Below are 25,161 nucleotides of genomic sequence, written 5' to 3'. Positions count from 1 at the left end.
AGCTTTGATCCTCACATGTAAGGGGTGCGCTCCCCTATGTTCTTTTCACGTGTTGCTAGGGATACAAACGATATTCAAAACGCCACGTCTCGAGTTCCACTTTTGCGGATGTACAAAAACAAGATATAATATAGTGAGATATATAACATACAAGATAATTACGTTATTAATATAAATTATGTAATAACAACTTCTTATTTATAAACAGCACACGCGTTAGAATAAAACGATTCGATTCATCGGTGCTCATCCACTTTATTCATCTAAGTTTCGCCTGAGTTGCCTAAATCTAATGCTCTTGTATCGCATAGTTTCCCTTAATAATATCTCGATGCGTGCATCGGCATTAAACTGCAGAGACATTAACGATGCGAAACGCATAGGATGTCGGTGTCGATGTACACACTAAAGGTGGTGTAGCATCATAATGATAACGCATTGCAAGCATCCATTGGATGCATGATTGAAAACAATTTCTCTCAAAGTGCCAAAATTTTTTACTCATTAAAAAGACACATAAGATTTTATACTTGAAATTTAAACAACATAAATAGATCGTAAAATGTAATAGAATCTTCCAAATCCGAAATTTTTTAATAACGTAGATGCGACAATTAGAATTGCAGGGGATATCGAGATTAATCTTGTTTTGTCTCGTCTTGTCTTCGATATAAAATCGAGATAAAATTTTTAATTAGTTATCAAGATTATGATTATTGATCTTGTTAAGATTAAAAAAATAGTATATACATAAAATATATATATTTGTAAATTAGATGAAATAAAAGTGACTGTTATACACAAACAATCGCAAAGAAAAGAAAGGCCATGGACGCAGTTGAGCGTAATAAAAAATACTTTTAAATTATTGAGTGTGTTAAAAACATGTAATTTAGTTATCAAACTTTTCAATCTTTTTTGGATCCTTCTCCTGGTATACAAACGTTACAAAATAAATGGAAAATGTCTAAATTGTCAGTGAATATGTATAAATATATAAAACTAAAGGTCATAATATATCTGACCCAAATCTCGCAAACATTGTTGATGTATTTTATGACCTTTAATCTATTTATTATACAGGGTGTCCCGTAACGCTTGATATTTTAAAGGCAGATTCTCTGGCTAATTTAAAAACGATTTTTCCTCAGCGAAAATGTCGCGGCACTAATAGTTTTCGAGTTATAAACGATTGAAAATAAAGGGTTTTTCGCAAACTAAGGCTTATGGGAATAAAATATTAATAAAGTCACATTCTTTAGTTAATTTTAGGTAGAGTTTACTTTAATAGAATTTTAATTTAAGGCTTAGTTAGAAAGATACATGATGACAAAAATTGAGAATATGCAAAATAATGATCTCCCTCGACATTTTCGCTGAGGAAAATTCGTTTTTAAATTGGCCAGAGAATCTGCCTTTAAAATATCAAGCGTTAGTTTCGGGACACCCTGTATATATATATTCACAATTAATTTTTATTTATTCTCGATTTATTTTGTAACGATTGTATATCATTGAGAAGGATCCGAAAAGGATCGTAACGTGTGTTAATTAAATGTTTTTAACTCAGTAATTTAAAAATATTTTTTAAGGAGACTTGCCACGGCCCTATCAGGATCTATTACTTCATTAACTGAATCCAGACTTTAACGGCTTTTTTTTCCTTTGTGATTAATTATTATTTAAGAGCTTGATTTTTGTAGTTTGACTATTACATACAAATTTAAAAGATTTATTTAATAAATGAAAATATATTTATATTAATAAATATTTTTAGAAACAATTATTATTTAGCTATACAAATTTTATGCAGCTAAATAATTGTGTAAAATTTCATATTGTTATTTTGTTTATTATATTAATTGTATATACAGGATGTTCCATTTTAGTTGCTGACCTCGAATATCTTTTAAATGACACATTTTCGTGGAAAATGTTTCGTCAAAAGTTGTAGGAGTTTAAAAAGGGAAAAAAGATATTAGTTTGAGGCCATGTGAAGTTAGTTTGACTTTAAATGTAAGTGCTAAGTCCATGTTAGTTAACTTAATTTTTTAAAATGGTGTTATCCTAATTGTCTATATAAATCGATTCCTCGCAATATTCCATAAAAAAGTTATAAATATAGAGCAACCAAAAATTGAATAGTTTATGAGATATTTTATACTTTAAGTTGACATAATAAAATATTTCGAATAATATAGAATAATGTAGTTGCTTGTTGCAAGTTCATATTTTCTTTATATAATTGATTTCTTTTATTATTCTGTTGCATTTATAAAAATATTAAGGTAAAATAATTGAAAAATGAATATATTATGAGATATTTCATAGTTTATGTAAAAGTTATAAAAGTATAAAATATCTCGTAAACTATTCAATTTTTGGCTATCCTATCCTTATACCTTTTTACGTGGAATATTGTGAGAAATCGATTTATATGAACAAATTAGGGTAGTTCCATTTTTAAAAAGCTAGGTTGACCTTTACATGGCACCCATACAGCCATAGCACCTACACCTGAGGTCAGACTAATATTCCTATCTTGTTTCCTCTTCCAAATTCTACAATTTTTGTCTGAAACACGAAAATGTATTATTTAAAAGATATTCAAAGTGTTTAATTATGTTAAATTATATGATACAATTTATATTAAATTAAATTATATTATTTTAAACGATCGTTCAATATAAGATAAAAAAATCGTTAATAAAATCGGGACAAGATACTTTTAAATATTGTTTTGTTTTGAGTCTCATGCAATTCTAGCGACAGTATTGTCTAATTTGACAAAATTGAAAAGATTAATTTTCTAGGGTATCCCGTAGATTTTTGCATACCGATATAACGTGACATTCCTGCACGCGATTGATCGTACCCACGTTCCATCCTAAACGCTTATCCGTGTGAATCTTCCCTCGATTTCTATCCCATCCCGTGCAACCACAAGTTAATTAACACCTAACTTTCGTGGGTCAAGTTGTACCGGCACTGATATAAACTTTAGTCCTACTAGCTACGAGAGAAATCCAATTATGGGAAGTAGGCGGTGGATCGCCAATGTCGTCATCTTAAGCAAATTACAGTTAGAGTTGCATCCTTAATAAGTATCGTCGTACTTTTTCCCTTATCCGCGATACCGAGAAATCCTGCGCTTGCGAAAAGTTCAATGCATTCAATTCGTCGTATAGCATAATTGTATCCTCTGCGATTGACATTCTTGTGTCTCTTTATTCTTTATATTCTTATTCTTATATGTTATATTCTTTATACAGGCTGTCCCATTTTAAAAAACTCACCTCGATAATTCTTCAACGAAGCATTTTCAGCAAAAATGTTTCAGACAAAAGTTGTATGGTTTCAGGGGGGACATAAGATGATGTCATTAATTTGACCTTGAATAGTCACTGACGTGGGACTTGAAGGTCACGTGAAGGTCAACTTGAAATTTTTAAATGGAACTCCCTATTTTTTATTACATATTCTTGTAGCTTATCTCGAGAGCTTTCCAAAACACTATGTGTTTTTTTTACACCAATCGATTTCTCACATTATTTTGTGCATAAAAGTATTAAGGTAAGATAATCGAAAAATGAATATTTTACAAGATATTTTACGGTTTATGTAAAATTAAAAAATCATTTCAAGCCTCATAACTCGAAAAGTACTCAATGAAAAAATACTTTATTATAGTGTTTTGGAAAGCTCTCGAGATAAGCTACAAGAATATATAATAAAAAATAGGGAGTTTCATTTAAAAATTTCAAGTTGACCTTCACGTGACCTTCAAGTAACCATTCAAGGTCAAATTAATGACACCATCTTATGTCCCCTTTGAAGCTGTACAACTTTTGTCTGAAACATTTTTGCTGAAAATGCTTCGTTGATGAATTATCGAGGTGCGTTTTTTAAAATGGGACACCTTCTATATTTTTTTAATTTATTATATATTATTATAATAATAATTTATATAATAATTTATATAATAATTTATATAATAATTTTATTATATTCAAATATCTAAGTTAATATATGCATTGTGACCGATTTTATTATTATTTGTTTATGATTATTCCTCTTGGCAAAATTGAAGGTGCTTCTCGTCATGTTGCGTTTTCTCTTTCGATTGTTATATCGACGCATTATATGCACGCTCCACGGACAACCCCTCGCTAAGTGAACACGTGATAAAACTTTGCGACCATCGACCTTGCGTTTTACCATGCGTCCGCCGGTAAAGCATACAATATTAATCTCACTTCGGCGCCGCGATCGAACATTACGAACAACATTCTGTTTCAAAAGTTGCGTATTTGCGTTCTAGTCCTTATAAAGTACTTGTACGAGAAACGAAATACATCTCTGATATATATTAAAATATATATTAAAATATGTCATTATTAATATATCGCATAATTTACGAAATTAAAATTATTTTATATGCGACGAATGACAATTATTATAAAGTGACATCTTTTACGATATACATCTAAATCACATATGTTATAATCACACACATTAAGTAAAATTCTCTGCATATAAGAAAAACAAACTGTGATAATTAATTATTATTAGCATTATATTAATATTATCACACTATACATATATTATGCATCTGTTGCATGTATCAATTGTAGAATCTGAATACGATATTATTTATATAATTATACGATTTATAAATATACGAAACACGAAATATATATGCATTATGTACTAAATATCTTTTGTACGTAAAATTATTATTATTATTATTATTATTACCTATTGTGTCAAAATGTCCTGATGGTTCTGGCTTTAATTGTTATAATTTTTGGTAAATGTATAGGACGTGGAATATCGCGAATATAATTTTAAATTATTATGAATTAAATTAATTATCGCATTATCACATTGTCAAAGAAAGGAGCTGCTCGTGTGTTTTCCGAAATTTTCGTTCGATAAATTTCGGCTGGCACAATCGTGACAGTTACTACTTACTATTTCACTATAGCTCCCGACATGATATACACAGTTCAAATATAATGGCGAAATTCCTATTTTATTGATTTTTAACATCCAGCCGATGTTCATATATGAAGATATATAAAACGAGGGTTTTTTTTTTGTTCGACTATTCCAGCCTCTCTTTTATTGCGAAACATTTTTTTTCCAAAACATTTTGCACTCAAAATTGGAATATTTATCGCGAAAGCGTGCACTTGCTCGTCTAAATGCGTTAATAATTTCTCTAATTTCCAATTTCGAAAATGAGACACGTACAAACTTTATATATGAAATGTTATAAATATATGATATTTACACGCGTTTTTACACGTACGCGGCACTCATTTACTATGTACACAAATGTAATGTGAAATATAAATTTCCAATAACTAGGGCGCATCACATAATGCTCTCGACTTGAAAATCGCTTTAAAGACGCACGGGAATTCGAACGTCATAAAGGAGATAGGTGCACAAACGGGCGCAAAGCGTGAGCCAATATCTCGGTCGGTTTTCAGCTTCCAGTTGTACTCGGTAGTGGGTACTCGGGTCATGTATCCGTTCCGAATCGCTATCACGTCTGTCACAATGTTTGAACGTTTGAGCATTGCTCGACATTGACGCACTTGCACAGCGAATTTCAAGCGATCTACGGGCGATATCACTTTGTGATATCAAAAAGTTTTGTGTAGCACCCTGTGCTACACGTCGCAGCGATAATTTTCAAGGCTTTGTGTGCTTCGCGTCTCTACTTATTCAAAGTGCCGCTCTAACACGTTAATTGCTACGATCATTTACATTTCTCGCGACATGAGACGGCTCGCATCGACAATGTTCGATCAATATTTAACAATAGCTTGAATCACCGTTTAATCTTTTTGCATTTAAAATTAAAACACGTGCGTTTTCTTAAAATTTCGAGCGATAATTTTAAGGATAAATAAAGAGACCTTAAGAATGAAAATAATTCGTACAAAATCATCCAAGCGGATTAATAACGTTGCAATCTGAATTGTATTTGCGATCATATAATTCACGTGCGCTCCAATATTTTCTGCGAGATTGTGCTGATAAAATGTCAAATGTTTCACATTTGATTGTTGGTTATGATACACGAATGAAAATATATTTTAACGATATAGGGACACACACACACACACACACACATATATATATATATATATATATATATATATATATATATATATGTATATATATACAGGGTGTTTTATTTTAATCGCCCCAGGCAAATATCTCGAAAAATATGGAAATTATGAAAAAATGTTTTCGACAAAAGTTGTATGGTTTCGAGGGGGCCATAAGATAGTAACATTGGTTTGACCTTGAACAGTCATTTGAAGGTCACATAAAGGTCACCTTAAATTTCTTAAATGGAACCTACTATTTGTCATTGCATATTCTTGTAGCTTATCTCCAGAGCTTTCCAAAACACTATAATTAAGTACCTTTTCGTTAAGTACTTTTTGAGTTATGAGGCTTGAAATAATTTCTTAATTTTACATAAACCGTAAAATATCTTGTAAAATATTCATTTTTCGATTATCTTACCTTAATACTTTTACGTACAAAATAATGAGAGGAATCAATTGGTGTAAAGAAAACACATAATTGTTTCGAAAGAAAAAGTGTAATTTGCAATTAACAATTACATTTTTTTTTTCGAAACAATTATGTGTTTTCTTTACACCAATTGATTTCTCTCATTATTTTGTACATAAAAGTATTATGGTAAGATAATCGAAAAAAGAATATTTTACAAGATATTTTACGGTTTATGTAAAATTAAGAAATGATTTCAAGCCTCATAACTTGGAAAGTACTTAATGAAAACTAACTTAATTATAGTGTTTTGGAAAGCTCTCGAGATGAGCTGCAAGAATATGTAATAAAAAGTAGGCGATTCCATTTAAAAAATTGAAAGTGGCCTTCACGTGACCTTCAAGTAACTATTCAAGGTCAAACTAATGACACCACCTTATGTCCCCCTTGAAACCATACAACTTTTGTCTGAAACATCTTTTTCTAAAATTAAAAATAAGAAAGTTATTTGGGGTGGGACATTAAAATGGGACATCCTGTATATATATTTGAAAAAAAATATCAATTAAAACTCGAAGAACTGCATGCAAACAGAGGACATATTATATTCATGTGCAAAGTTTGTCAATGCTACTCTTACAAAGTTACGATGTAATTAATTCTTCAATAGAAAATTTACGTTAAGTTTAACTTATTATAATACATGGATATATTACATTATGTCAGCGGTTTGCTGATGCAATGTACAACCTTTTTGTGTTGGCGGCAATATACTCTTCGATAGATAGGAAGCGTATAAAGCAATCTAGATATCGATCCAAGCGACGAGGATAATGAGATGATTACTAAATATGGATAACTCGTATCTTATCGTAAATAATAATGGAGCACTGACGCAGATAGATAACGATGAACAATGCACATATCTACTTGAGATTTTTCTATAGATTGCAATGATAAACAGTCAATTAAAATAATCATGAAAATAATTGGAGACGTAACAGTAAAAGAATCAATCAAACTGAATTAATGGGGTATAATTTAATTTCAGAGCTAGTCATTTATTTTTATGATAAAATTCAACAAGATTATTTTTACTGTTTTATCATTTACAAAACAAAATTTTAAACCATTTTTCAACTAATTTATGCTCAAACATTATAATTGAATTTTTTGTGTTATTTATAGCAATACAAATAGACATTATATTGCATGTGATTGTAGATATTGAAGTTATAAATATAGAATGTTCGTATTCGCAGTCATCGTTAAAAAAAAATTGGATTAAAATGGGGACACCCAACGATATATGGCAAACGAATCGGAGAATCCCATTTCCCAGAAAAAGAATCCTACGAAATATGTTGGACGATACTAAGGTATAAAGTTGGTCACACGGGATCCCATAGCTTTAGGTCTCGTGTTTCCCAAGGTTAATCTCTTGATATCCTCGCCAAGAAGACATTGTGATGCAAAGGGAGAGCTATTATTCGTGAGGAGAAAACCGAGGATATCGAACGCAACTATTACTGTATAGATTGGATGGAAGCTATCTCGAACAGGATGAAAATTGTTTTCGGCTAATGAGAAATACTAATTCTACCTTTTATTATTAATTTCGCGTTTACCAAATTTGTAATTTTTTAAAATTACAAATTTTATTTGAATTCAACGTGTCATTATTGTTAAAGCAAGCGATAGCAAGTATTGAAAATCTTTTATAATGTTTAATAATAGAGAGATTAAATATTATATGTAATATTATAAAATATTGATTGTTAAATACTATATTTTTGAGTTTAATATGTTATTAAGCAACAATAAATACATATTATTAAGTAGCAGTATTAACATTTTTTAACAATTAGTATTGAAAATAATTTAAAATTTGCTACATTATTCATTAGAACATTTTTCGAAATTATTTCTTTTACTTTCATCTCTCGAATAAGACACGTGTTCATTGTATAGTTAAGGTTTATGTTAAAATTATACGCAAATATAATTCAGATCACTTGATAAAATTTGAAATTTTTGTGTTTAAAAGATTTGCGACGATGCGATAGAAAATGAAAATCGATTTAAGCCGCGATACGAAGATAATATTTGACGTATCTCTTCTCTCCCTCGTATTCGAAGTTTTGTGAAGGTAAGATTAAAACCGACTATTCATTGTTCCCCTAGCAGGGATTGCCAAGCATCGCTTGTAATAAACTCGCGTGAATAATAAATCTTTCTTCCGCCCTTGAAATTATCTTGATAAGCGGAAAATTTGTATGCGTCAATATCTCTCCTGTATAATCAAAATTTTGTCTTCTTATTAGAAAAAAAATACATATAATCATATAATATATTCCGTTTAATATTTTAAAAATTGATAAGTGAAACGCATGATACATATTGATATGAAAAATATCAACATGTAAATAAAAAAAAATATTGCAATCTGTAAAGCTGATACGAATAATTATCTAAATGCTTAATTAAAATCAATGTGATATTTAACGTGATGTATCTCTACAATACTCCCTCGTACATGAATCACGAGTTGCATGGAATGTAATCGTGAATGAGACGTCCGAATGAAAACCATCGCCGTCTTTTAATTAAATTTGCAGTATATATAAGATAGAATTTGCAGTATATATGTAGTAAATATGCTTATACATACAGGGGGTAGATAAAATAATGTGACCTGAAAAAAGCACTATATTTGTGTTTCTTAATAAGATATTTGCCTTCAATACAGCTTCAATTCTCTTTGGAATAGAATCATATAATTTTTTTAATAGTCTCCAGTGGAATATTGTCCCAGTTCTTTTACCAAAATATCTGTCAATTGCTTTAGAGAAGAAAATCTGCTTCTCATTTTCTTTTCCAAAACTGCTCATAATGGTTCGATGATATTTAAATCGAATAATTGTGCTGGTCAGAGAAGATATTAAAGTTCATTTTGACGCTGTTCAAATCAAGATTGAATTTTTCTAGCTGTGTGTATGGGTGCGTTACCATCTTGAAAAATGACATTATTTGAGAGAAGAATGGGACAATATTCAACTGGAGACTACTCAAAAATTATATAATTCTATTCCAAGGAGAATTGAAGCTGTATTAAAGACAAATGGTGGCCGAATATATTATTAATAAACAAATATAATATTTAATTTTCAGATATTCACATTATTTTCTCTATCCTCTGTTTGCTTATTTTCAATGAGGACTCGAATTGTGGTACGTAACATATATAATGTTCGAAGCAAGCGCAGCATGCGTAGCAAAATATCCAGTATAATAAATATAGTGATAAATAAAATATCGTAAAACATACTCGCACATTTTAATATTTAAAGTGACATAACATCTTTATTGTAAATAAGAGATACAACATGATTGGGCACGACGGAAGATAATGGAAACAGGAAAGAATTTCAAGGCTAAATGCAATATTAAAAAGTAGCATCGTTTTTACCCTTAGAGATTACTATGACGTCAGAGTCATTGACAAAGCTATCGTTCAAGCAACTGGATAATCAGCTATGCAACATTTGCGTCATGCATTTTTTTTTTTTTGATATATCATCAGTAATTTGATTTTATACATATACATATATATATTTTTTATGTATTTAATTTTGAGATGTTCACATTATTTTGTCTATCCCCTGTATATAAACCTAATATATACATATATAAATCACTCCAACTAATAATAAGAGTTTGGTAATAAGTTATCAAATGTACTTCGGAGATAGCGAGGGTGACATTGTTCCGTTTTCGAGTTAATTTGCACTTGTCGAACTGCAGATGTAGATCTATGTCACTTACTATCTACATCTGTAACGTGAATTGTGCATCCACTGTTACATCTCGGAAATAGAAGGCGAACATGGAAAACAATAGGGGATAGTACTCCTTGGATAGGTCAATAACCGTTCACGTAATATCGAGAAGAGACTATATGTATATAATATCGATCCGCGGTCTGCGCTGATAATGTATTTTAACCCCGCAAGAATGCTCTGTAAACTCGAAAATGAGTATTGTTTAAGTTAAATTGCTTCATAGCGGATGTTTCGAACCAATTTGGTATTTTGGGCACAACTAATGAGACAATGTCACCAAGCGGTCGCACGGTCGCACTCACACATATATACACATCGCCAACTTTATAAGTCTCAGATATAATAAGTACGTACCCATTTGAACGTCGTCAATCTCTCCCCCAATCTCTTTACGACAGTACAAACTTCCAAGTTCGTGCTTTGAATTTTCCTTTTTTTTTGATTGGAATGTTTTTCATGCAAATTCAAGGGGAAATTTTGTCACTGATTATCCTTTTAAATTTTATCCTTATTTAAATTTACTTATAATTAAATCCGCAAAACGTGATGAGGCTTACGCAAGATTCTAGATCTAGTATCTATACTTTGTGTTACTTCTATGATACTCATGATAATATTGCAAATAAATATTAAAATACGATTGAAACTAATACTATGTAAAGTAATTATTTATTTATTATTTTTGACTGAATATCACGTATATTTAAATCCACATGGATATTCTGTGAGCTAAAGACAATGTAGAAAACGTGACTGCAACAGATAATAGCAACGAACATATCGCGTGTTAGTCTCTATTTTCATTAATAATTCGCCGCTAATTATCTTAAAATTATTGTTGTAATTCAATTTGCACGTAAAGTTGTTTTTTGTTGAAACTATATATATAACATCAAATATGAAAATATTATAGATTACGCGCTTCTTTCCTTTCCTATATAAGTATTAATAATAACATGTTTTTTGTCTTTATCTTATTGAATTATTTTATTTGAATTTTTAATAATTTTAATATCTAAATCTTTTTTAATAATTTTATTATTTATAATCAACTCTCTATCTTTAAAATTTCTCACAAAGGATTTTTTCATTACGATGCATTTATAACAATTATTACGGGAATGTCATAATTGACGATAGAGAGTGCATAGCTGATAAATATTTTTTTACCAATCTAGCAAAATTCGAAATATTGCGAATATATTAAATTAATGAACTAATTAAAGGGATAATCATCCAATGAAATTCCAGGTAAATTGGAATTTTTGTTTGAGAAATATATTTCTCTTTTTATTATTATAAATCGACAATTTTTCAAATTTTTAGATTATTTATATTATAAGCTTCAATTATCGAAGAAACAAATTTTAAAAATGCAGAAAACTTCACATTTTTTATTGCGTCGATGTGCTTGATACATCTCTTTAGAAACATTTAAAAATCCGATTGCGCTTAGAGGAAAATCTCGCTTGAATCCTACAGGATCTATTTAAAAATTAGATAAAGAGAAGTCGTTGATCGAGTTCAATTGTTAATGCGCGAATGGAAAGCTTCCTTTCGAAAAACGACCGATGCTCTGATACGAAGTAATTAGTTATTTCGTTCGATGAGCCGTTCCAACTATAACTTACGCAATTTATTCAGAGTTCGAAAGTCCCTTTGGGATCTCCGTAATTATTTGGTGTTACTTCTGAAGCGAAACTACACGCAGACTTTTCCCCGAGCGACTCGTTTGCCCGTCGCACTAATAATCGTTTGGAAGTTTGCAATCGATTTACCATTTAATCAACTTTCAGATTAACGTTCCTAACTTTATATTTCAGAAATAGACATTTTAAAATATTAATCTAAAAATTTTATAAAATGATATAAAATACATACATGTATATGTATAAAATCAAAATGCTGATGATATATCAGAAAAAAATGCATGACGCAAATGTTGCATAGCTGATTATCCAGTTGCTTGAACGATAGCTTTGTCAATGACTCTGACGTCATAGTAATCTCTAAGGGTAAAAACGATGCTATTTTTTAATATTGCATTTAATCTGGAAATTCTTTCCTGTTTCCATTATCTTCCGTCGTGCCAAATCATGTTGTATCTCTTATTTACAATAAAGATGTTATGTCACTTTAAATATTAAAATGTGCGAGTATGTTTTACGATATTTTATTTATCACTATATTTATTATACTGGATATTTTGCTACGCATGCTGCGCTTGCTTCGAACATTATATATGTTACGTACCACAATTCGAGTCCTCATTGAAAATAAGCAAACAGAGGATAGAGAAAATAATGTGAATATCTGAAAATTAAATACTATATTTATTTATTAATAATATATTCGGCCACCATTTGTCTTTAATACAGCTTCAATTCTCCTTGGAGTAGAATTATATAATTTTTGAGTAGTCTCCAGTTGAATATTGTCCCATTCTTCTCTCAAATAATGTCATTTTTCAAGATGGTAACGCACCCATACACACAGCTAGAAAAGTTCAATCTTGATTTGAACAGCATCAAAATGAACTTTAATATCTTCTCTGTCCAGCACAATTATCCGATTTAAATTATCATCGAACCACTATGAGCAGTTTTGGAAAAGAGTAAATATAGTGTATTTTTTAGGCGTTTACATTATTTTGTCTATCCCCTGTATTATTTGCATAACTCGTGACATGCAATTTAATTATTTCATTCAAATTAATGACGATAATTACGATAAACATGATCGTTTTGTAAATATATACATCTTCCCAAGCGTAAATTTTGTTAGTAAAATGAGTTTGTGTCGCACGAATGTGGAAGTTGCTACGCCTACGAATGCCAGGACCAGCGAGAGTTCAGAGTTAATGAATGATGCGACGTAATTTCTCCCACATTAAAAAAATCGTTTTATAATTATTCTCAACAATTCTCTGTGAAAAATTAATTAAAGTAGATAAATGATTATAAAATACTGTGATATCCCTCATATATATGTTTAGTATTTAATCAATCTATAAATGGCAGAATTTATCTGAACAGTTAGTGAAATTTGAAAAAAATGGCTTCTGTGGCTCTTATGAAGAAATTAATCATATTTGTCGATCAATAATATTTGCATAAAGTTTAACTGTGGTACATAAATTCATTTCTCACAAAGATCGTTTTAGCTGGAGTATTGAAAGTTGATATTGAAACTCATATTTATTCAATGTATTATTAGAATTTGCTGCTATAAATTCCACATGTTACAAACAATGTTCTAGCAGATGAAAAATAACGATAAATTTTTGTTGATTTATTTAGAGAGAATAATTGAGAGAGAGAGAGAGAGAGAGAGAGAGAGAGAGAGAGAGAGAGAAGGGGGGAGAGATATCTACCTACATGATCAAAACATTTGTTTTAATGTAAATAAAGCGTGTGATATACAGGGTGTTTCATTTTAATCGCCCCAGGCAAATATCTCGAAAAATATGGAAATTATGAAAAAATGTTTCGGACAAAAGTTGTATGGTTTCGAGGGGGCCATAAGATAGTAACGTTGGTTTGACCTTGAACAGTCATTTGAAGGTCACATAAAGGTCGCCTTAAATGGAACCTACCTGTTTTTAAGAAATAATATGGAATTGTTAATTGCAAATTACATATTTCTTCTTCAAAACAACTATGTGTTTTCTTTACACAAATTGATTCCTCTCATTATTTTGTACATAAAAGTATTAAGGTAAGATAATCGAAAAATGAATATTTTACAAGATATTTTATGGTTTATGTAAAATTAAGAAATTATTTCAAGCCTCATAACTCAAAAAGTACTTAACAAAAAGGTACTTAATTATAGTGTTTTGGAAAGCTCTTGAGATAAGCTACAAGAATGTGCAAAAATATATAGGGTGTTCCATTTAAAAAAATTGAAGTGACCTTCACGTGACCTTCAAATGACTCTTCAAGGTCAAACCAATGGTACCATCTTATGGCCCCTTCGAAACCATACAACTTTTGTCCGAAACATTTTTTCATAATTTCCATATTTTTCGAGATATTTGCCTGGGACGATTAAAATGAAACACCCTGTATATGTCTTTCCCTTTCGGGTTGCAATTAATGCGAGAATCATTTGCATGCATTAAACTAATGCAGGTTGTACATTATATATTTTTGTCACGATTCTGAGCCGATTGTAAGACAGTCAGTCCGGAAACGGCGCCGCATCGTTTGATGTGATTAAGGCTACCCCCCTCATGCGAGGCGGAAAATGGAAATTAGCACGAATAATGGGGGAAGTTGAACCGTAAAGGGTTAATGGCTAAAAATATATCTCTAGGGGAAAACTACATCCTTTCCTTTAGATCGTGTTTGATGAAAATGTCAGATTTTTAGGTACGCTTTCGCATCGTATAAAGCTTCTATACGCATTTATTTACGGTGTACGAGCAAATATTCTGCAAACAGGATTAAAAGAGGATGTTGGAAAAAAGGAATATGTAAAATTGGAATAAAAAACACTTTGGCACTTTGTAAAACATATTTTTCCCGATTATATAATGTTGCTAGCGAAGAAAGCAAATGAGTTGAGGGAAATATTGAAATGTTTCACGACATTTTTGGAAAAAAGAAATTAATTCTTAATGTTTAAAATAATTGAAAGTGATAATTCTTAAAATAATTCTTAAAAAAGAGGATGGAAGAACGAAAATAGAATAATGACTGAAATAAAATTGAGATAGAGGAGATCGGTCATTTTAAATATTTATGTTATCTATTATAAAAAATAATGAAACCGACATATATATATATATATATATATATATATATATATATATATATATTAAGAAAATAGTTAAAAAAGCTATATGTGCTATAAAACAGGCATGGAGTATAGGGCAAAGAAAATTTGCTAGAGAAACTTTAAGTTGAAAATATGGAAAAAATTATTGCTAAATTTAGATATAGAAATGAAAAACTCTGTAATAAATTTTTGGCGTGAATAGAAAAAGAATATTTATAGGATACGTCAGAGTGTAATCGAAACGTTAAAGTATTTAGCAACAAATTGTGTGGAAATAGGAAATAGTACAAGAATGAATCAAGTCTTTGGAGAGAAAAAAAAGAGAGGGAATCAATTAAATAAAGAAAATTGTATAAGAACAGGAAAAGACCAAAGAAAATTCAAAAAATAGATTTAAGGAGGAAATAAAATAAGTTTAAAGACATAATTTACAATCTTGTGCAATTATTACAAAAATTTAGCTATCAAATCAAATTATTAGATAAAGATTAATTAGGAATACTAAGGAAGATATTGTTATATAAAATTTGTATTTTATATGCACGACATTATTATACTGTAAAGTTTCTATAAAATTTCTTTCAAACCTAAGAAATAAACAAATATTAATCTATAATATATTTTTCCAATATACGTTGTAATGTTGAAGAGAAATTTATAAATTTTATATCGACAAATTAAATATGATGATGCAAATATTAAACCATTTCAATGTTTTTTTTTTCATGTCATAAACAAAACGTTTAATTTTGCATTTAACGAATCAATCTATAAAATAAACTTATTAATAACTTTTACAATTTTTTAAAGCGTGTTTTTAACCATATTACTTACAATTAATTGCATTCCTTTCTGTTTACAGACAGCAACTTTGTACTGGGAAATGCGCAGGTTCCGTCGATCTATCCGATCGTCTATTGCTCCGATGGATTCTGCGAACTGACAGGATTCGCGCGAGCGCAAATCATGCAGAAGGGTTGCGCTTGCAAGTTTCTCTACGGGCCGGAAACGAAGGAGGAAGAAAAGGCCATGATCGACAAGAGCCTCGAGAGCAAGACAGAATTGAAAATGGAAGTTGTCTTCTACAAGAAGAACGGTGAGTTTAAGATACATTTCGGTGTTTTAGGATGTAAGGAAAGCTATTATTCACAAATGAAGAGCATATTATTAACTGAAAAAACATTGTAGTATCATGCAGTTTTGTGTAATATAAATAAAGAATGTAATAACATTGATAAACATGAAAAATATTTTCATCTCTAAAAATTATTATTTTTTTATATAAGAAAAAAGAATATGGTAGTTAAAATTCTTAGCTCTTATTTACATGACACAGCTTCTTTTAGAGACGTATCCAATTTTTATCAAGGAAATTTTAACTCTAAAGAATTTGACATCATACTGAGCCCAAACATATGATTAAAATGGAAGCTAAATTATTTATTAAACTAGCATAAATTTGTTTTCCTTTTTGTGAAGTTATTTTTTAACATTTTACTTTGTTTTACATTTTATTTCCAAGATGCCGCAAATATGTCGACAATTTTTGTTATGAGTATGGTGAAGTGACTTTTTCATCTCGGAAACATGCAATTACTCCCTTAATCAAGACAGCATATCACCATTACTTCGGTTGTAAAGTAGGAAACCAAGACAAGCCCTGGGTATTTTCTGTACTTCATGTGCAGTAGATCTTCATGGTTGGTTAAGAAAGAAAGTGCGATCAATGTTATTCTTATAATATGGCGAGAGTCTAATCTCTCTCATATAAATAATTGTTATTTTTATATGGTATTTCCCTCAGCATAGAGAAAATGTGGAGAAAAAATAAACCATAAATTATTCAAATATTTCAGTTACACGATCAATATACATAAAGACGACTTGTTTGTTTCTATCCCACCAAAATAATATATCTTGGAGCCTGATAAAAACATGGAAATTAATCGGGAAACATCGCGAACTTTAATATTAAATTATCTCGCAAAAGTCACTAAATTAAATATTTTATTTTATTAAAACAATTAAATATTACATCTTGAAATCTAGATCTAATAAAAATATTGTAATGTCATATTCCTTTTAATAAAAATATTGTAATGTCATATTCTTTCTAATAAAAGTATTGTAATGTCATATTCTTTTTTCTTGTTCCAACTTTAATAAGAATTAATTAATTTGACAAAGGAAAGAGAAAATATGTTAATTTTATTATAATTTATTTTTTTTTTATGTGAATCACTCTGAATATAAAAAATTTATCTAAAGAATATTTCGAGTATGATGAAGGAACATATCAATTTCTTGAGCGAATATTAAAGAGCCCGATATTTTTAAAGAAAACTCATCATTCAGAATTAAATGAAGTAATCTCGTGTCTGAGCGCCACTGGCACTTTTCACTTTTTTCTCGCGCAACGAGAAAAATCAGTCTACGTTAAAGTTAATCGGGACGCGCCTTCCGCAATGTACTTTGTATCATTACTTTGACCTTATTTATTTCTCCGATGATGGCTACTGACTTAATTGTTTCATTAGTCGCGCGATTGCGTATAAATTAATTGTCGATTCGCGCAAACTCTTTCGATATTATGCATTACGAAAAGTGTATTTACAATAATTTTTTTCAAAAATCAGATTATTATTCCGAACTATCGTTTATAAAAAATCCTATATGTTATAAGCGTAAATGAGAGCTCCAAACATGAATTGGTTTCTGCAAAAAGAATGTCTCGTAAATAAAGAGTCAAAAGGAATGTGACGGCAATGAGAATCCTTTTCTATACGATGACATTCTTATTGTAGACCACATTGATGCGCACAATATTCGTAATAATTCCATTGTTCCGGGAAACATTTAATAAAACGTTCTTTCTTCTATCGTATAATTACTGTGTTTTATATGTAAAAAATGGAAATATGTTGTATAACAAATATTCTTTTTCTCTGCTTTTCCTGGTGCTTTTCGTAATTCTTCGAAAAGAGTATCTGGCTTTAAAAAATAAAATGCTGAACATGGATTAAAAATGGTGCGACTCGTCCGTACTAATATTATTGTTATATTATTTAAAATTAAAATTGAATATATATTTTATATAATAATATATTTTTTTAATATAAATTTTTTCTTGCAGTCTAATTATCGCGTTTCAGCTCTTATTTGCCATTTTTATTACTTAAAAATGATAAACCTAGTAAAAAATGAAATTGATGTAATTCATGATTTTTTTCTCATTTTATTCTTTTTATGCACGCGCATATGTTAAACATAATATATAGGATACAAATATCAAAACTTATTATCTCTTTCTTTTTCATGTCAGTAGCGAAGCATTCATCGTTTCGCATCTCTACAGACATTTGTTCTAAAATTAACGACTGACCATATCATTTCGATTTCGCTTGCTTTCGATAAACGGTCCCTCTCGACTTGCAGGAAGTCCATTCGATTGCCTACTCGACATTGTTCCGATAAAAAACGAGAAAGGCGACGTCGTTCTGTTCCTGGCCTCGCACAAAGACATCACGCACACCAAGAATCTTCAGCTCTGTGAGTTGCACGATAGTGGTGAGTTCTAACCATGCTTCGCTGCTAAATAAATCGCAAGTGGATCGATTTTAATGAGGAATGATGCGTTCTCACGTTGCGTCGTGCCAAAATATATTCGACTCGAATTTGCATCGCAGGATGGGTAGGAATTTGGCCCTTTACGTCTTTCTCTCACAACGCCGTTTTGACGATTCACAACTTCGAGCACCGCGATCACGCAACACGCTGCACAAATTGTTATTGCAATATCGAAGTTTGTGGCCGAACGTCAATCAATGGTCGAATTGATGACATTGGAAAATTCATATTCATTCTTAATCTCGTTTAGATTGTTGCACAAGCCTCAAGACAGAACAATATTATACACATATTCGTAAATGTATATGTATTGGGAGGGGGGGGGTTTGAAAATTTTCGAAAACTTTAATCTCATCTTGGTCTTGAGTGAATCTTTATAGCAAAAAAATCTCGTCTTGTAGTCTCGTCTCGATTTTAATAACGATTTTTATCCAATTTAATAATTTGTTTAAAATAATATTTATTGAACAATTGAACAATTTGTTTGAAATAATAAATATATATTTAAACTAATACATTGTTTAAAGTAATATATTTAACATAATTTTTATAATATAATTTAAAGTAATTTTTTATTACTATTTATATTATTCGTTTAATTCTCAAAATGCAAAATAAATAAATAAATAATATATATATATTTATTTATATATGTATGTCTTAGTCTTGATAGCTAAAAATTAAAAATCTAATCTCTTGATTTTAGATTTAGCTTAAATTTCGAGGCAAGATAAGACAATATCAAAACTAGTCTTGGTAACTCGTGCAACTTTTAATTCGCGCTTGTTAAGAGAGTCTTTGTGTTCTATTGCATTATAATGTTATTAATATGATTGTACTCGAATTGGATTTTTATGAATTAATTGCAAAATTATATAGATTGTATTAGTCGGTAACAAACTTCTCACAAGATATCCACAAAACACGGAGCAATTCACCAATTGAAAGATATGTTATTATGCAACAAAAATTTTGTTTATTTTCATTGTATATGTACATATTATATATATATCGCTTTTTATAAATTTATGTATCGAATTTCTCTTGCGCGATGTCACATAGTTACAAACGTTTTAAAATAATCAAGATTCGGAAAAGAAGACGTTTTCATCGAGAAACGCTTTCGTAAAATACATTTATATACATTTCTTTTAATTACAATCTTTTTTGCGATATTTTTGTCCTTCAGGACGCTTTGACGTGATTATATGCATATTCTCTGCTCTAATAATAGCATAATTTACAATTCCACAGACTCAAATGGCAATATTGACCCTGAGGCACCGCCTTCCAATTACGGTAGGCGAAGAAGTCGCGCCGTCCTTTATCAACTGTCAGGCCATTACAAGCAGGACAATAAGCACAAAATTAAGCTAAACAATGTACGTTTATATATTTTCTTCAAAATTACTACTAATTTTTTTTGTTTTTTACAAACAAGACAAGTCAAACTGCAACGAACAATAAACAAATTTTAATTCAATTAAATGTAATGAGAATTTATCGCTAGTAATATACATCGTTTGCTATATGTTGCAAGTTAATAATTATTACGTTTATTCGCGAATGACATTATGTATATGTATAAGTTTATCAACAAAGGCGGGTATCAGTAGAAGAAGCTCGTATTTCACAAATAATTAGCATTCATAATAATATTACTTTATTGTAAATATTAATTTTCCAAGATAGAGTTTGCATTCAAAAAATTAATTAGTATAAATAAAAGCTTTTTTAACCCTTTTACTCTGCGTTACGTTATTTTAGACGCTTCTACATTCAACTGAACTACCTTTACCAGAATACAAAACGTCGGCGATCAAAAAGTCGCAATTTATCCTTAGTCATTACGGTGGTTTCAAATCCTGCTGGGACTGGCTGATTCTCATCGCGACCTTTTACGTGGCAATAATCGTTCCCTATAACGCAAGCTTCATCAACATCGATAGGCCTACCATGGTCAGTGACGTCGTCGTCGAAGCGCTCTTCATTATCGGTGAGTATACCCTACCTCCAATTTTCGATCCTCTCTCGTTCCTTTTAGATCTTTCTTACTTTATCTCTTCGTCCTACAAAGACTCTTGCTTAAATCGTTTTGTCAAGTTAATGGGTTTGCTATGTAAAAAAGACATGCGAATTGCTGAAGTTCTTATTCCGACACGCTGATGAACGAATCAATTATTAAGACATTAATTAGTTTCTTACTCTCCCGATATCGATTTAACATCGGCAAATTATGTGAATACATATAATGTACAGGGTGTATAAAAAGTACCGGGACGGTACTTTTGCAATTAACAATTACATATTTTTTCTTAAAAATAACTATGTGTTTTCTTTACACCAATTGATTCCTCTTATTGTTTTGTACATAAAAGTATCGAGGTAAGATAATCGAAAAATGAATATTTTACAAGATATTTTACGGTTTATGTAAAATTAAGAAATGATTTCAAGCCTCATAACTCGGAAAGTACTTAATGAGAACTAACTTAATTATAGTGTTTTGGAAAGCTCTCGAGATGAGCTACAAGAATATGTAATAAAAATTAGGGGGTCCCATTTAAAAAATTCTAGGTGACCTTGCTCTGACCTTGGCGACGCCACCCAAGGTTAAACTCATAGCGCCAATAAATAGATCTTTTGAAATCCTACAACTTTTATCTGAAACATTTTTTTCTGAAATGCTTAGTTTTCGAGATATTTCACCGTCCCGGTACTTTTTATACACCCTGTATATGTATAATTTACACATATATATAATATACATATATGCATTAAAATTATAATTTAACATTGCATATTATAAGCAATTACATAAGAGAAGAAAGCACATATAAATAAGCAAATAAATGAACAAATCAAGATTTGGAATGTAATTATCTCCTAAGAGACATCGTTTCCTAAGAGACATCATTTGCTCTCGTTATTTTGGAATAATGTTTCCGAAAAGGAAACGAAGAGAAAATCTTCCTTTCAATTGGCAACACGTGGAGCTCGTTAAGCCAAGAGAAGCGATCAGCCACCCTCTCTTTTTTGCTCTATTTTGCGTTATAAAGGCAGTGGTATTCGATTCAATTGTCGGCAGTCTCTCTCTCCACAGGAACACTAGAAATCCCTATAACAATTGATTTACATCGTGATATCCAAACGAAATTCTCTGAATGTATTTTCCGTAAAATCTTTTCAATTAGGTAACGATGCGTTAAAAAGATGTAGGTACCGACAAAGCAACTCACATGTTTCGAATCAATTAGGCGAGCAAGGTTACTGTTACATTTCGATTATATTTAAAAGAAAGTTAACGAAATATGTCAATTAAGGAAATTTAATAATGATGAAAAAGAAGGGAGAGAGAGAGAGAAAGAGCTTTTGCTTTTGGAAAATCGTTTGACAATGGGATTATAATGCCGAGCCTTTGATTACACTTTTTTTCAATTGTTCGCGATATTGAGGCTAGTCTGCAGGCCACACAGCATTCTGGAACGTTGATATAAGCAGTTCCGCAATATTAATCGTGGATACTATATTGTGTTGAACTTCAATAAATAAACAACACAAGCGTTTTCAATATGCTCTCAGTCCAGTATTGATTTTTAACTGTCAAACAAAATTGCGCTGTCGTCAAATTAAACGAGATAAATAAAATTTGTATAAAAAATTGCCCGCATTATATAAATAAAAATAAACTTTTTATATTTACTATCAACCTACGCTTCAAAATACATTTTGAATTTCCGCAGCAAGTTTTAACATATTAGAACTAATGTAGGGACTCAATGAATAGCGATATTTCGCGCGTATCGACGGATAATATATAAAATATCAACAATCTGCAACTTTTAAATGAGGTTTTAGATAAGTGGACGTGGAACGCGAATTTGCGGCTAAAATCTAATTTGCAAACGGGATTAAAAGGTATTCATTGCACAAAGCCAAAGTTTCGTTCAGCTGCTTGATACGTTTGCGCGAACAGAAACTCGGCAGGACAACAAGCAGAAAAGCCAGTTTCACCTCTTCGCTTGAGATTTAGTTAGATGGTGTATAGACACAGACTCCACAATTACGATTATTGTCACGCCTCGTCGGGATCAATATCTACTATTCGATGAAAAAGTACTTAATTGACAATTTTTTATAAACGGATACAGTTTAGCGATACTCCCAGCAAACGAAGAGTCTCTCATCGAAAAATCGCAATTGCAATTATAAAATGCTTGAATTAAAATCTGTTTGTTCCTTCTGTGTTAATTTTCGACATTTTATATGGATTTAAAAAAATTTCTTGTTGACATCTAGTGAATTAGATCAATGTAAAATATTAAAATTTATCGTTTATTTATTTTATCTATTAAAACATTGCTTATAGAATTTGTAGCAGCAACTCTCGGCAATTCTAATATCTTTTGGTAAATTTAGATTCTATTATCAAATATTAATCACTACATTGAAATAAAATAAATGTGAATTCCTTACTAGATAAAACCATCTTTGTGGGAAACGGTTTTGTGCAGCACAATCAAACTTTATAACAAGTATAATTAGCCTCAAGATGGACAACATTATAGAAACATTTTTTTCTAAATTTTATTCAGACAGTTCAGATATAATAAATCCTGTGTTTATCATCTAAATTGATTAAATACAAAACATATGCGATGTCACAGTATTTGCTAATCATTTATCTACCTTAATTATTTTTTTCGCGTCTAAGAAATTACTATAGTTGCAAGACAATTTTTTAAAAATGTGTTCGAACTATTTCAGTTAGATATTGCCTCGCGCTCCTGAAAGATTTCGATTATTCGAAAGATTGTGTTCATTGCGAATGTATACTCCATTATTCTTCCACAGATATCCTTTTGAACTTTAGAACAACGTACGTGAGTAGAAAGGGTGAAGTCGTCAGCAATAGCAGAAGCATCGCCGTCAACTACGTGAAAGGCTGGTTCTTTGTTGATCTCGTAGCTGCATTGCCGTTTGATTTTCTCTACGCTTCAGACGTTTACAGCGGCGAGGTTCGTATTTTCATCCGCTTACAGATAGATTTATGGGCTAGTCCATTAACTTCTTACAGAAAGTGGAGTCTAATATACAGTAAGTTCTCTTCTAAAATTTAATTCGCAATCTTCCTCGAAAGATTAGTTTCAAAACTTTATAGCGTTTTCCAATTATTAATTTAAATGTTTTAATAATAAAATCGAAAAAAGATGCTAGCGCAAGACGTAAATTGGATTATTTGAATCAGGAGCCCGGAGAAATCTAACGCATAGAGCGGCGCTTCAGTATGTATTATATGCATCCTAATATCAGTTTTGTGGTAATTACCAATTTCGAATTTCCGCTAGGCATGGACCCAACGAAGAGAGGCTGAGCTAATTAATTCTGCCCATATGTAATAGAAAATCAATACCTTACATATCAGGATTAATATATTATTAAATTTCAATAAAATATTAATTCTAACATAATCGGTATCGATTACACAGGTCTACAAAAAATGGGGTCATGATTATTGTTGGGCAGCTGGGGATCATTTCCGAAGTAATTTTCTGCGTAGAATCCGAATCCGAGGTCAGAATTGGCCAATCACGTCAGGATTTTGAGATATTTGAGGTTATATACTCGAAAAATGGCTTTTTGGGCTACTTATGGGGTTATGTACAGGACGCACAAATTTTTTTAGCTCTTTTCTTCTAATTGCATCATTTAGTACTACTCTTTCCCTTCAAAATGAGCTGTCGAATGGTCATCTACGATTTTTCCTTGCAAAGTTACGGCCATTTTAAGATGACATGATGAATTCCAAACCCTGCGCCGTTATAGCCCAACAACCTCATGAGCATTCACATTAAACCTGTAAACTTTGAACTATAAACCCGAAAACCTGGACTGAAAACTGTATATATGGGTTTTTGGGGTCGCTGATTACGAATCAACCCATATATACAGTTTTCAGTCCAAGTTTTCGGGTTTATAGTTCAAAGTTTACAGGTTTAATGTGAATGCTCATGAAGTTGTTGGGCTATAACGGCGCAGGGTTTGGAATTCATCATGTCATCTTAAAATGGCCGTAACTTTGCAAGGAAAAATCGTAGATGACCATTCGACAGCTCATTTTAAAGGGAAAGAGTACTAAATGATGCAATTAGAAGAAAAGAGCTAAAAAATTTTGTGCGTCCTGTACATAACCTCTAAAGTAGCCCAAAAAGCCATTTTTCAAGTATATAACCTCAAATATCTCAAAATCTTGACGTAATGGGCCAATTCTGACCTCGGATTCGGATTCTACGCAGAAAATTACTTCGGAAATGACCCCCAGCTGCCCAACAACAAAACCTTGTAGACCTGTGTTATCTGTTACGCATTT

The 25,161-nt window shown here is 30.8% G+C and overlaps 1 protein-coding gene across 3 annotated transcripts in view; it reads left to right on the top strand.

The window, feature by feature from the left end:
• Positions 1–25,161, top strand: part of Elk (Eag-like K[+] channel) — a 40,393-nt gene that overhangs the window by 4,224 nt on the left and 11,008 nt on the right. For 2 of the 3 annotated variants that reach the window (XM_083090973.1, XM_083090972.1), the window contains exons 3-7: positions 16,027–16,260; positions 18,600–18,731; positions 20,046–20,173; positions 20,559–20,787; positions 23,646–23,809. In XM_083090973.1, coding sequence (XP_082947099.1) covers positions 16,027–16,260; positions 18,600–18,731; positions 20,046–20,173; positions 20,559–20,787; positions 23,646–23,809 — 887 coding nt within the window. The remainder of the gene's footprint in view (positions 1–16,026; positions 16,261–18,599; positions 18,732–20,045; positions 20,174–20,558; positions 20,788–23,645; positions 23,810–25,161) is intronic. The other variant, XM_083090974.1, reaches the window with a different exon arrangement.

Source organism: Camponotus vicinus, unplaced genomic scaffold (genome assembly GCF_025532165.1).
Source record: "Camponotus vicinus isolate PSW18456_S1 unplaced genomic scaffold, iyCamVici1.0 SCAF_2, whole genome shotgun sequence".
NCBI classification, from domain to species: Eukaryota; Metazoa; Arthropoda; class Insecta; order Hymenoptera; family Formicidae; genus Camponotus; species Camponotus vicinus.
Note: the sequence above shows the minus strand (reverse complement) of the source record. Positions and strands in the feature narration are given on the sequence as shown.